General features: G+C 34.3%; 2 protein-coding genes across 2 annotated transcripts in view; one reads left to right on the top strand and one right to left on the bottom strand.

Annotated features, from left to right (window-relative positions):
* Positions 1 to 1,352: 1,352 nt before the first annotated feature.
* Positions 1,353 to 6,380, top strand: mrpl33 (mitochondrial ribosomal protein L33). Its single transcript, XM_051133120.1, has 4 exons — positions 1,353 to 1,491; positions 1,836 to 1,854; positions 2,210 to 2,316; positions 5,857 to 6,380. The coding sequence occupies exons 1-4, from the start codon at positions 1,470 to 1,472 to the stop codon at positions 5,904 to 5,906; spliced, it is 198 nt and encodes a 65-aa protein (XP_050989077.1). The 5' UTR covers positions 1,353 to 1,469; the 3' UTR covers positions 5,907 to 6,380.
* Positions 6,381 to 6,382: 2 nt separating this feature from the next.
* Positions 6,383 to 12,979, bottom strand: part of rbks (ribokinase) — a 29,297-nt gene continuing 22,700 nt past the window's right edge. Inside the window, exon 9 of the mRNA XM_051133119.1 lies at positions 6,383 to 6,771. Coding sequence (XP_050989076.1) covers positions 6,598 to 6,771 — 174 coding nt within the window. The 3' untranslated portion in view covers positions 6,383 to 6,597. The remainder of the gene's footprint in view (positions 6,772 to 12,979) is intronic.

Raw genomic sequence — 12,979 nt, forward strand, 5'->3', positions numbered from 1 at the left:
TAAATGTGAGATTAAATCTGCCAGTAGGTGGTAGCAAGTCACTGTTAATAAGCAAGTCATTGCGATTGAACCGAATCATTCAAACAGTTGATTAAGGAACAAAACAGCATCATGTTTGTTCAGGGATGGTGCTGTTGTTGGCGAAATAGAGCAAAAATAGGCAATATGGTGTCTAAAATGTATGTCACTAAAATGTAAGACTTGACAGGGCCGGGACCAGACAAGAAAACTTGACCAGGGCAGGATGGGACAAGATGGCTTAGAAGGGCAGGATCAGACAAGATGACTTGGTGAGTACTGGACCAACAAGACGATTTGCTAGAACAGGACAAACAGACAGGAAGTCTTCAACAGGTGGATGGAATGCTGGAAAACACAACAGAACAAAGACACACACGCAGACACGACTGGGGGACAAGGCACAATAAACAAAAATAAAAATAAAGAAACTAAGAAAACAGAGATTAATAAATAAAAGCAATAAAACCCCAGAAAAGCAAACACCTTCAATATTGGAAATGGAAAAGCAGAAGGCATACATTTTGCATTATGCTCCCTAGAAGTGGAACATATGACTATGATGTCATGCTCTACTAGATGAGTTACATGTATATTACATTTATATTATTTGTTAGTTATCATTTAAAATAGTGGTTTTCCAATACCTAGCTGCATGACCTAGCACAACAGGAAAATATTTGTCATACAAAAGTAAACCAAAATGTACAAAATTTTAACTACAGTCTACCTAAAAATATTCTGCACTGAGGTTTTTTTGTTTGTTTGTTTGTCTTTTTTTTTTTTTTTTTTTGGCTTTTTGGCAATCCAAACTGTACCATAGATAGTTACATTTTAATATTTGGATTTTCCTTTTTTTTTTTTTCTCTCTTTTCTAGTTTTCCATATAAGAACCAGAGACCCTGCAGTCATAACCCACAACTTGAGAACCACTTCTTAAAAAACTAACAAAGAAACAAAAAGCATATAAAGCTTACCTAAAGTACATTACAGATTTCACAGGTCTTTAACCACTACATTTTCACCCTTTCTATATCAGTAAAACACTGACTTTAATATTTTGAAAGTTTTTTTTTTAATTATTATTATTTTATTTATTTATTTGCAAAATATCCTAGCCACCCCTATCTGAGTGACAACTTTACAGTAGAACAAATCAAAATGTATTTATTAATATTTATTTCTATGCATTTAAGTGACTTTGTTTGTTTGTTTCATAAGCGTTTCATGTTCACATATCCACTTTCCGTATCTTCATGCTAAAGACCAATACATAAAGCATGTTGAACCAAGCTAACAAGCTAATAAGTGAAATTGCTTCAGTTTCATCAAAGTCCCGATAACGCGCATGACACCGGAAGCATTGGACCTTTAGCCGGAAACTTTAAGTCAGAGAGGCTCAATGTGACATTTCGGAGCGGTTACTTCTGAACCGTTATAGAAAAATAAGAATGTTTCTCACTACTGTAAACCGTGAGTACACCTCTAATAATAATATCTACAATACGAAACTAAAAATATCTATAAAACTTCATTGTCCAGCATAACTGTGGGCAAATCGTGTAGACTACAGAACAGATGCATTGAGTAGCGGCTAATAGCTAGCCTGTAGTTTCTTCTATAAGTATGTACTATTTGCACATTCATAAAATGTCTACGTTAAAATATTCATGATTATATACCATAAAGATTTGTTTTAGATGTCACTTGGTGATCATCTATTTATAAACACGTATATACGTGCATCATATGATTCATAACATTGTTAGATGTCAGTGCTAATTTATTTTGTCCTCTTTAATTCTTTCTCCATCTAGTTGCCAAAAACAAATCTAAGTAAGTATTCCCACATCTTCACTGCACTTGTGTATATGTTTGTTTACTTGTTTTGTAAACTGTGCTGTATTAATATGCAGTATACGCTATTGCCATGTTGTTCTTTTATATGGTTAATTTATTATTTAATAAGGTGAGCATACAGACTAATATGTTTCATTTTCAAATATTGCTGTTTGTTCTGTTGCTGAACATTAGTTGTTAACTTTTTATAATTTAACAGTTTGCTCTGGTAGGTCTGGTTAAACACTTGAATTAAAAATAATATCTGTTGCTTGGTTTAATGTCCTGTTGTTTTATGACTGTCACATTAAACTCAGTGCTTTGTACTTACCTGTGGCTTCTTGTGTTTCAGGACATTGCTGGTTCAGATGGTGAGTGCAGCTGGCACAGGTTACTGTTTTAACACGAAGAGGGGAAGACTGAGGGACAAACTGGTTTTGCGAAAGCATGACCCCATAGGTGAGATGAACAATCCATTTAGTACATTAATTAGTTTAGCTTAATTTTACTTTATAGATTCTGCTTTAATCAAAAGAAGTCTTAAGTGGATCAAAATTAGATATTGTGTTTTATGTCATTGTAGGTGTAGAGGTGTAGAGATCACAGTTATGTGAAAAAGTTAGCACACCCTATTGAATTTCATAGTTTGTTCCTGGAGATCTACCTTCCTGCAGAGTTTAGTTCCAACCCTGATCAAATACACCTGGCCAGGGAACTGAGACAGCCATGGCAGAAGCTTCATCTTGTGCTCAGTGACACATTTTTGTGTTGATTTTGATGTTTGTTTTGGATCATTGTCTTAATGGAAGGTCCAACCACGACCCATTATAAGATTTCTAACAGAGGCAGTCAGGTTTAGATTTTTTATCTGTTGGTATTTGATAGAAACCATGATGCCATGCATCTGATCAAGACGTCCAGGAACTGGCAGAAAAGGCAGGCAGAAAAATAGGCCCACAACATTAAAGGTTCAGCAGTATATTTAACCGTGGGCATGGGGTGCTTTTATCAATGTTTGCACCAAACCTGTCTGGTGGGTTAGCTGCTAAAAAGCTCTTTTTTAAGTTTCATCTGACCATAGAAGCCAGTCTAATTTGAAGTTCCGGTCGTGTCTGACAACTGAATATGCTGGAGTTTGATTTTGGATGAGCGAGCACGAATTTTCTTGAAACCCTCCTAAACAATATGTGGTGATGTAGGGGCTATTTGACACATTTTTTTTAGGCTTTCTGGCCCCTAGATTCAACTAATTTCTATAGCTGTGATCTTTGAAGAGTCTTTGGCCACTTAAACTCTCCTCCTAAGGGTGCATTAGGACGATATAGACACATGTCCTTTTCCAGGCAGATTTGTAACATCTTTAGTTGATCTGAACTTCTAAATTATTGCCCTTATGGTGGAAATTGGGATTTCCAATGCTTTAACTGTTTTCTTACAGCCACTTTCTGTTTTGTGAAGCTCAGCAATCTTGTCCCGCAGATCAGAACTATATTCTTTGCTTTTACTCCTTGTGATGGACAGTTAAGGAAATTTGGCCTTTGTGTTCCTCATATTTATAATCATGTGTAACAGGAAGTCATTGCTGGACAACTTCATACTCCTAGTCCCTGGTATGCTAAAACATATAAATATGGATGGAAATATACTTCAGAGATATTTTACTCGTAATAATTTCTAGGGGTGCCAATAATTGTGGCCAACATGGACTAGAGAAAAACATTTGTTTTTCATAATGAGATTTCCCCCCACTTCCCACTGTTTTACTTAAGTGAAAGGTTAGAATTTTGTGTTTTATATATATATATATATATATATATATATTTTTTTTTTTTTTTTAATGAAAGATCAAAAGGATAAACAATGCAGATTTATTTCCACAGCTGTCTTTGCTCATATTTACCAAAGGTGCCAATATTTGTGGAGGGCACTGTATATATGTATATGTGTGTGTGTGTGTGTGTGTGTGTGTGTGTGTGTGTATATATATATATATATATATATATATATATATATATATATATATATATATATATATATATTTTACACACACATATATATGATATAATACATGTAATACACGTGTGTGTGTGTGTGTAAAACACCTCTTTAGACTGTGTGTGATATAACATTTTTTTTCCATATATATTTTAAAAAATGTTCAATAAAAATTCACATAATTAAAAATATTCACTTTTTATTACTTTACGACATACAAACCAGAAACCTTTTATTAAAAGAAACCTGAATTAAAATAAATATACCAATATTTGCAATGAATATTATTCTGCAGTCGTTTTAGAGCAGCAGTTCTCAATTCCAGTCCTCTCGCTTCCCTTGCTCTGCATATGAAGAGTTCAGATGCAAAAGCCTCTAAATCCATCTGACGTCTTTTTTAAAAAAATGCTTTTTTATAAGGCTCCGATGTATAGGTTTCTACCTAAGTACCGGTAATTCTGATTGGGCTGAGGCTGGGATTTTAGCGAGTTTGAAGTAAAAGTATTTGATGGATGTATAATCTGTGTTGAGAGCATTCACTCAGTATCATTATCTCATTTTTGACCGAGATGGCTTTTAGGGGGTTTTGCATCTGAACTCTTCATAGGTCTCTCTTATTTGTCACACTTGATACAAGTCATCAGCTCACTAGAAGAGAGCTTCATGCATGAACTGTGTTCCGATTGACATGGTCCCTTGACCTGTTCATTGCTCCCTATTCACTGAGCATGGGAAATCCATTGAAGCTTATTTCACTTCGGGACATTCATTCACAGATTTGTGCTATGCCACCGCCTGCAGCTTCTTCACACACAGGCTAAACTTATTAGTGAACTTGTACAGTAATATAACTCTGTAAATAAATACAATTAATTTCATGTCTTGTAAACTTTAATGTAACATATACACTTAGTTCGAACTAGAATCATGGCGAATGGTCCATGTCCGTGGTCAAACAGAACAAACATCTGAAGTGATGAGATATATACAAAATGTGCAGAGGGGCACGAGGACTGGAATTGAGAATTTTAGAGAAGTTTTAGAGAAGATATCACCTTAAAACCCCAGTGAGCATGTATGTCACAAGAAACTTAAAATAAATACTTTACATTTAAGGTTTCAGTTGTTATATTAGTTAGCTACATTAGTTAACATTAAATGAACAATACGTTTACATTATTTATTAATCTCATTTAGTTAATTTCAGCATTTACTAATACATTTTGGAGATCAAAAGTTGTATCTGTTAACATTAGTTAATATATGATCTAACATGATGAATAATATATTTATATATATTTAAAGCATTAATTAATCTTTGGTAACGTTAGTAAAATACAATTGTTCATGTTCACAGTGCTATTAATGTTAACAAATACTTTTGTTTTAAAATGTATTAGTAAATATTGAAATTAGCATTGAATAATGTTAATAAAAAATGCTTTAGAAGTACTGATCATTGTTAGTTTATGTAAATGTGGTAACTAATGTTAAGAAATGTTAAAACCTAATGTTAAGACCTATTGAATCTGTCGACTAAAAAATTTTCATATGCTCATATGAAGGTTTAGATTTTTTTTTGTTAGACTGTCAATAGACTAAATAATTGTGAACTTGTAATTTGCCTTTGGAAAGCAGAAAGACAGGGTAATAAAAGTTAATGTTACACGTATTTAATAAATATATTAATTTAACATGATATAAAATCTTTATACAATCTTTTATAAAGGCTTTTTCTTGCAAGTGTTCTGTGGACGCAAATTTGAAAACCACTCAGGTTGTGTACTCCTAAACAATGATGACAGAATATACCTTCGATATTGTTGTGCTCCAACTTCAAAAATATAAGTCAACACAAAGTATTAAGTAATGTTCATCTAACCATTTTGTGGGGTCCTTAAAATAGAATTGTTTTTGTATTAATGGTTTTAATATGTTTATTATTTCTATTCTGTTCATATTTCAGTTCATTTTTAATGTTTTCCTCTTCATTGTTCCCCACAGTGAACAAACATGTTCTGTTCATTGAGAAGAGGAAGATACGATCTCTTTAAAAATGGGTGAACAACTTTTATACAGACACTGAGAAAATGGACATTTTAAAGTGTTATTGGCGTACAACAACGGCCACAGTGTGATGATTATCATCCAACGTATGAAAGTGTCACTAAACAACTATGAAGGAAGAAGATTTACATCAAAGTTAAAGCCCTCCATCACTGCAGCTGTTGGTGACTGGTCTAACGAGACCAGAAATGAGTTGTACATCCTGTTAGGATAATGTGCCGTTAAACCCATTACAGTAAGTGTATTATGTTGGATTTGTTTGGTTCTTTTGTTTTCTTTTTTGTACCAAGTCAAAATTTTGACCTACTGCAAACAATGAACCACCTACTCAATGACAGATTGCTTTAGGCTGAAGTGGATTTGTTGGAATAATTGGCCTGCAAAATGTCTTTAGCAGGAAAAATGTTTATAATTGTTCATCAAAAAAAAAACAACAAAAAAAAACAACATTTCAAACATCAGCTCTGCTGTTGGTTCTTTTTTTATTACATAAATTGACATGATTTTATTTTATTTTCAGAGATATTTAAACATTATATACCATGTCACTTACAAATAATGCCAGGAAATTACATTATCTAGAACTCCCCAGTACATGGTATTGTTTATTATACAAACAATAATTCTGTGGACACTGTGCACAGATTAATGTTGTTGTTCTTAAGCCAAGAGTCACCTTCAGAACAGTTCAGTTGGCAGATCCTTCCGAAACGGAAAAGATGTTTGAGTGCCGACAGTTTGCACAGACACGGCTGCAACGAGGTTGGCTCTCCTGGCCATCTCTTCAAGCGGCACTGTGGGATAATGGGCCATATAGAAAGCCAGAGCACCAATGAAGCTGTCGCCTGCTCCCTGTTAAGAAATATTTTCAGCTCAGTTTGTGGCATTTAGATTAATGCTCATTTTGCGGAAGAGAAGAATACTGAACTTTGCATCACCACTTAGAGAAACAAATGTGACAGCAGGGGGTGCCGTCATACTTTTCAATGCCAGTAGGACCAAAGGTTGTAACTTTTAAAAGAAATCTGAGAAATAAATAGCACCACAATGTACAAATTTTATTGAGTCAATCTTAAAATAAATATAAAAACGACCATTTACTCCTGATATTTAATAATGATGACATGACTTTAATTCTCTATTGCGTGCTAAATCATTTGTGTTTGCTGTTATGCAAGACGTGGTGAATAAGTCTGTAGATGCTGACTTGGGCACAGGTCACAGGGGTCTGAGTGAAACAACACTCATGCTTTAAGCTTTTCTCGACCTCTGTTAGTGGTGTAGGGTCACCTCCTGCCTCAAAGTCTTTGTGAGAGTCTTCTGTTGTGAGTTGAGCGCTTGCTGAGACATGCAGTGTGACATTATTTTTGTGTGTGCATTTTTGTTTGTGCTCCTACTTAGTGTGTGTGTATATATATTAAGAACTAATTGTACGTGTTTGTTAGTATATATATGAAAAACTGATTTTTTTTCTAAGGCTGCATTTATTGAAATAATTACCATTAAAACTGTAATATTGTGAAATATTATAACTATATATATATTTTAATCTGTTCAAGGGGAATTTTTATTTATTTTTAAAAGGACATTCAGTTATCAGTAATACACATTAAGCTGCCTTTTTATTTTATCTCCACTTTTATGAAACTGATAAGGACACTGGCATGTTTCACCATGCCTGCAGGGGGTAGACTGGGATCTGGGGGGAGGGGTAATGTCGGGTGTTGAATTTATGATGGGAAAGCACAGAAGAATGCAGTGATGTGCTCAGATTTAACCGCAGATCGCCCTGTCACTGGTTCTCACAAGTCTACGAGATTACTCATCTCAATGGGCTGCCTCTTAACCATCGATCTTTATTACACACCACTGACTGTCCCTTCGGTCTACTCCATATAGCCACAAGGCCAAGGGCCACAGTTGTCTAAACTCCCCTACTGATTGAAGACTGAATGAAGTGACCTATGCAGAGAAGAATCCATTACAAAATGATCACAGACCACCTTTGCCCAGTTTGGTGCAAGTCATGCATTTTGTCTGTTTGGATAAATGGAAGAACATCTGCAGTTGGACATATGGTGTGGTCAAGAGGAAAGTTCTGAATAAATTCTCATGAAATTTAGGTAATGTCTCCACCTTGTACAGATGAAGGCTAAACCTTCCACCCACCTCAATTACTCCAATAAGATTCAACAATGGTGATACTATTCCTAGAGCAGGGTTCCCACTCTTTTTCGGTGATCATTTTCCAGGACATTTTTATTTTATTTTAATTATGGCGGGAATAAAAGACAAAGGAGAACACCCTAAAGTAATATATTATTCCTCTCTTGAGATGTCTTTAAAAACATACAGTTTATGGCCATGAATTAACTATAAAATAAGCTCTTTAATATATGCTCTTAATTAAATATTACAAAAAAATGATTTTCAGAACCAATTTCAGTATAGCAAAGTAAACAAAATACACTGGAAGTATTAAATTATTTTATTTACCTATTTGAAAATAAAAATACATTAAATTAGTTCATTATTTATGCTAACAATAATATTAAAGAAAGATTTTTTTAAAAAATTGGCATGTATCCTTCAAATATTTTAATTAAGTGTTGCTTTAAAAGGGTCAAATGAAAAATGAGGGGATTCTGACTAATTGAACACCTCTGGTCATTGCATATCACTGCTCATAGAAAGTGATATAAATATTCATGGAAGTGTGTAAAAGCAGCCGCCTATCAGCAAGTATGAATCGAGTCTGTACTAGTACAGTACTGCAGAAAGGCTGTTGTTGTTACATTTTTAAAATTTCAGAATTAACATGGTACAGAAGTACTAATAGCCTACTTTTGACAATCAAAATCATTAGTTAACATGTTACTGAATTACTGAAATACTTCTCTTTAAGTTGAACATTAGATAGAAGGTTTGGAAACACATCAATGTTCAAACTGCCAAAAGTCAATAGTGATGCACCAATCTTGATTTTTCATCGCCAATTCAGATTTTTTACAAGCAAATTCTGATTTGTTGATTTTTTTTTTAGAAGAATGAAAATATGACTACATGAACAAGATGTTTTTTGCTCTATTATAGGGCAAACTTTCTGTAGCCATTTAAAATTAGAGGTAACCACTGCATTTTAATCACAGTCCAATAGGGCTGGACAATAATTCAATATCAATATATTTCACAATATAATTTTTTTCAATAATGGTGATATGATTTTTGATAATTCAATATACATTACCTGCGTTTTTCATATATTGATTGATTTCTTTGATTAAACATTGAGCGCTGCATGTTTCAAAATCAAAACGTGGTTTAAATTACAAGATCTTTGAAAGAATCATCTGTCTGCAGAAAAGTTTTAATGGCATTTTAATTTTATCTGATAAAATAACGTTCATGAGTGCAGCGCTGCTTTGTGTACAGCCGTTACCAGGAAAAGTGATGTTTCTGCCGCTCCAAAAGCGCCTCTTTCTGGCAGATAATAAATTTGTATTTGAAGGCTAAATACAAATAAAAGGTGAACATTAATTTATTTGTACCATTTTTTTTTAAAATATTATATAGTTTTACAGAAGGAGGTTGCATAGACTTGGCAAATTCATTTTTCAGAAGTTTGCATAGACATTCTGAGGCTTTTTAAAATGTTGTTCATATCAATATTGGAATTATATTAATCGGATATTAATATATCGAAATTAAGAAATAATTTGTGATAGAAATTTTGGCCATATCATCCTGCCCTACGATTCAAAGAAAGATTCTACATACATGAGCAGTTTCTGATCTAATTTCAAAATCTGAAGCAAAAACAGAATGGTCTAACTTTATCTTTGTGAAATTATGCCGCATTAAAAAAATATCTGCAGGAAACAAAAACAGATTGAAAGCACAAATTCACTCTCTGACAGCAGGTGGTGCTAATGGAACAGAATTTCCCTGGTTACCACTGTAAACAAAGCAGCACCAGAACAGAGATTGGCTGAAATAAAGCAAAAGAGCTGATTGCTAATTACACATTTGGAGCAGAAACTGGCCAGTTACGATTTATGTCAGTTCAAACTTTTTTTGCTACTAGCATTATTTGTTTTGGGCTTGGCTAAAGGAGAACACAAAATCCATTTTTTTAAACAATAATTTTCCAGGACAATTACAAGAATTTTCAGGACATTTTTCATTTTCTGTCATTTTCCATGTGTTTTCCAGGACTGGAAAATTAATCATCAGTTTTCCAGGATGCGTGGGAACCCTGTAAAGATCATTAAGTTGTTCACAAAGGCTGTTCCTACTTTTAAAATTATTATACATAGAGCAGTTCAGTCTGTAGTCCTAAAACTTGCAAGAGAATGTGTATTTTCAAGCCATGAGTTTCCTCTGTAATGTATGTATGTACAGCATCTCACAAACGTGAGTACACCCCTCACATTTCAGGAACGTTTTTAGTATATCTTCTTAAGGAACAATACTATAGAAATAAAACTTGGATATATTTTAGAGTAGTCAATGTGTAGCTTGTATAGCAGTGCATATTTACTGTCCCCTAAAAAATAACTCAACATACAGCCATTATTGTCAAAATAGCTGGCAACAAAAGTGAGTACACCCTAAGTGATAACAGCACTATGTCATGCAAAGCCACATGTCCTATTCATCATGTTCATTTTTTTGTCTGCTTGACAGGACCATACAAAGTTGTGTACCTCATATTAGAGCACTTAAAATTTGGTGCTTTGAGTACAATTCTCTCATACTGACCACTGGATGTTCAACAAGGCATCTCATGGCAAAGAACTCTGAAGATTTGAGAATTAGAATTGTTGCTCTCCACAAAGATGGTCTAGGCTATAAGAGGTTTAGTAACAACCTGAAACTGAGTTACAGTACTGTGGCCAGGGTCATACAGAGGTTTTCCAAGACAGGTTCCATTCGGAATAGGCCTCACAAGGGTTGATCAACGAAGTTGAGTGCTCATTCTGTGCATCAGGTACAGAACCTGGCTTCAAAAAACAGATGCATGAGTGCTGCCAGCATTGCTTTAGAGGTTGCAGAAGTAGAAGGTCAGCTTGTCAGTGCTCAGACCATACGCTGCACACTGCAACAAGTCGTTTTGCATTGGCGTCATCAGAGAAGGAAGCCTCTTCTGAAGCTGGCTTACAAGAAAGCCCACAAACAGTTTGCTAAAGACAATCTGTCCAAGAGCATGAATTACTGGAACCATGTCCTATGGTCTGATGAGACTAAACTAAATTTGTTTGGCTCAGATGGTGTCCAGCATGTGTGGTGATGCCCTGGTGAGGAGTACCAAGAAAACTCTGTCTCTGACCTGAACCCTATTGAGCACCTATGGGACATCCTCAAGCAGAAGGTGGAGAAGCACCATGTGTCTAACATCCAACAGCTCCATGATGTCATTATAGAGGATTTGAAGAGGATCCCAGCAACAACCTGTGCAGCTCTGGTGAATTCCATACGCAGAATGAATAAGGCAGTGCTAGATAACATTTTGACAAAGTTCACTTAGGGTGTACTCATATTTATTGCCAGCTGTTTTTACAATAATGGCTGTATGTTGAGTTATTTTAGGGGACAGTAAATATACACTGCTATACAAGCTGTACATTGACTACTCTAAAATATATAAGTTTCATTTCTATATTATTGTCCCTTGAGAAGATATACTAAATGATTGCTGAAATGTGAGGGGTGTACTCACTTATTTTTTTAAAGAACGATGGTTAACATTACTTTAACATACCTTAATAATAAACATCTATTTTAATGCTGCTGTGTTAGGATACTGACAAATAGCTGAAAAACGAAAATAACTAGCCCAAGGCTGTGAGTTTACTTGCTTTGAGTTAGACAACTGTTGCAGTTCTTTTAGCAACTTACATAAAAGCAACAACGACAACAATTGAGGTATGACTAAAAAATTAATGTTGTCGAACAAAAGGTGAAAGTACTGTTGACCCTAAGACTCGTAAATCTAAAACTGCCATTCTAATAAACTTACAAGAACGGCCTACAAATTAACATCATGAGTTATCAGCTTCATTGCCAACAAATATGCTGTTTTGTTTCCACAAAGAATTACAATTTTCTGAACTTTGACAAACCACATTGTATCACCAACTGCCTGTATCACTTCCAGATGCTGCAATACAGTCAGTGTGAATGCCCTGTATTTAAAATAATAATAATAATAATAATAATAATAATAATAATAATAATAATAATAATAATAATGTAGAGAGTGTTAAAAAAAAAAAAAAAAAAAACCACCATGATGCAAAAATGACATAGCATTCCAGTTCTCTATTTAAAAAATGATCATCATTCACTTTTAAAACAGCAGCTTTTGTCTTTATAGGCTGCATTATTAGACTTCACAAGTAAGACTGACATCTGACAACATTTGTCTGAAGCAAGATGTATCAGTGGTGACAACTACTGCTCCTCCCAGCAGGTTCCAAACAGCCCCAGACACATTCTGGTAAATGTTATATAGAGCTGTCTGTCCATCATATGACATAACTATTAGATATGGTCAGTCAAACACTATAACTTGTTTTAGTTTACTGCTCTACAAACTGTGAAATAAGCCATATCAACCAATTTTATTTATGTAATTTGAAGGACTAAGTAAAAATATATTTTTTAAAAAATGTTGGCTGGGGCTTGGTTTTATCCATTGGGAGTTGATGAAGAAAGGTAGGTCCTGCCAGAGCAGTGCTATGTGGGTAGAATGGTTAAAGGGGTGGGGCTAAAAAAAAAAAGGAAAGTTGGTTCAGTGAGGATAACAAAATATATTTTTTTTTTTTTTTTTTTTTTTTTTTTTGTAGAACATAGGTGAATTGTGCAAAACAAAACCAGTGTTCCTGGGGAAAATAATGTGAACAAGGAAATGAATAGGATTGAATGATGCAAGATGTTAGTTGTCAATGTGATATATTAAAAATCTAATCTGGTACTAGTTCATGATTATGGCTATTGAAATAAAACCTTGGGTAAACTGGATGCTCACCACAGTTAGAACAGCACTTTACCACAACAG

The sequence above is a fragment of the Labeo rohita genome, chromosome 17 (genome assembly GCF_022985175.1).
Source record: "Labeo rohita strain BAU-BD-2019 chromosome 17, IGBB_LRoh.1.0, whole genome shotgun sequence".
NCBI lineage: Eukaryota > Metazoa > Chordata > Actinopteri > Cypriniformes > Cyprinidae > Labeo > Labeo rohita.

Coding starts and splice junctions, on each gene's coding strand:
- mrpl33 (XM_051133120.1), top strand. CDS start 1,470: ATGTTTCTCACTACTGTAAACC. Junction 2,317..5,856: donor GCGAAAGCATGACCCCATAG/GTGAGATGAACA, acceptor TGTTCCCCACAG/TGAACAAACATGTTCTGTTC.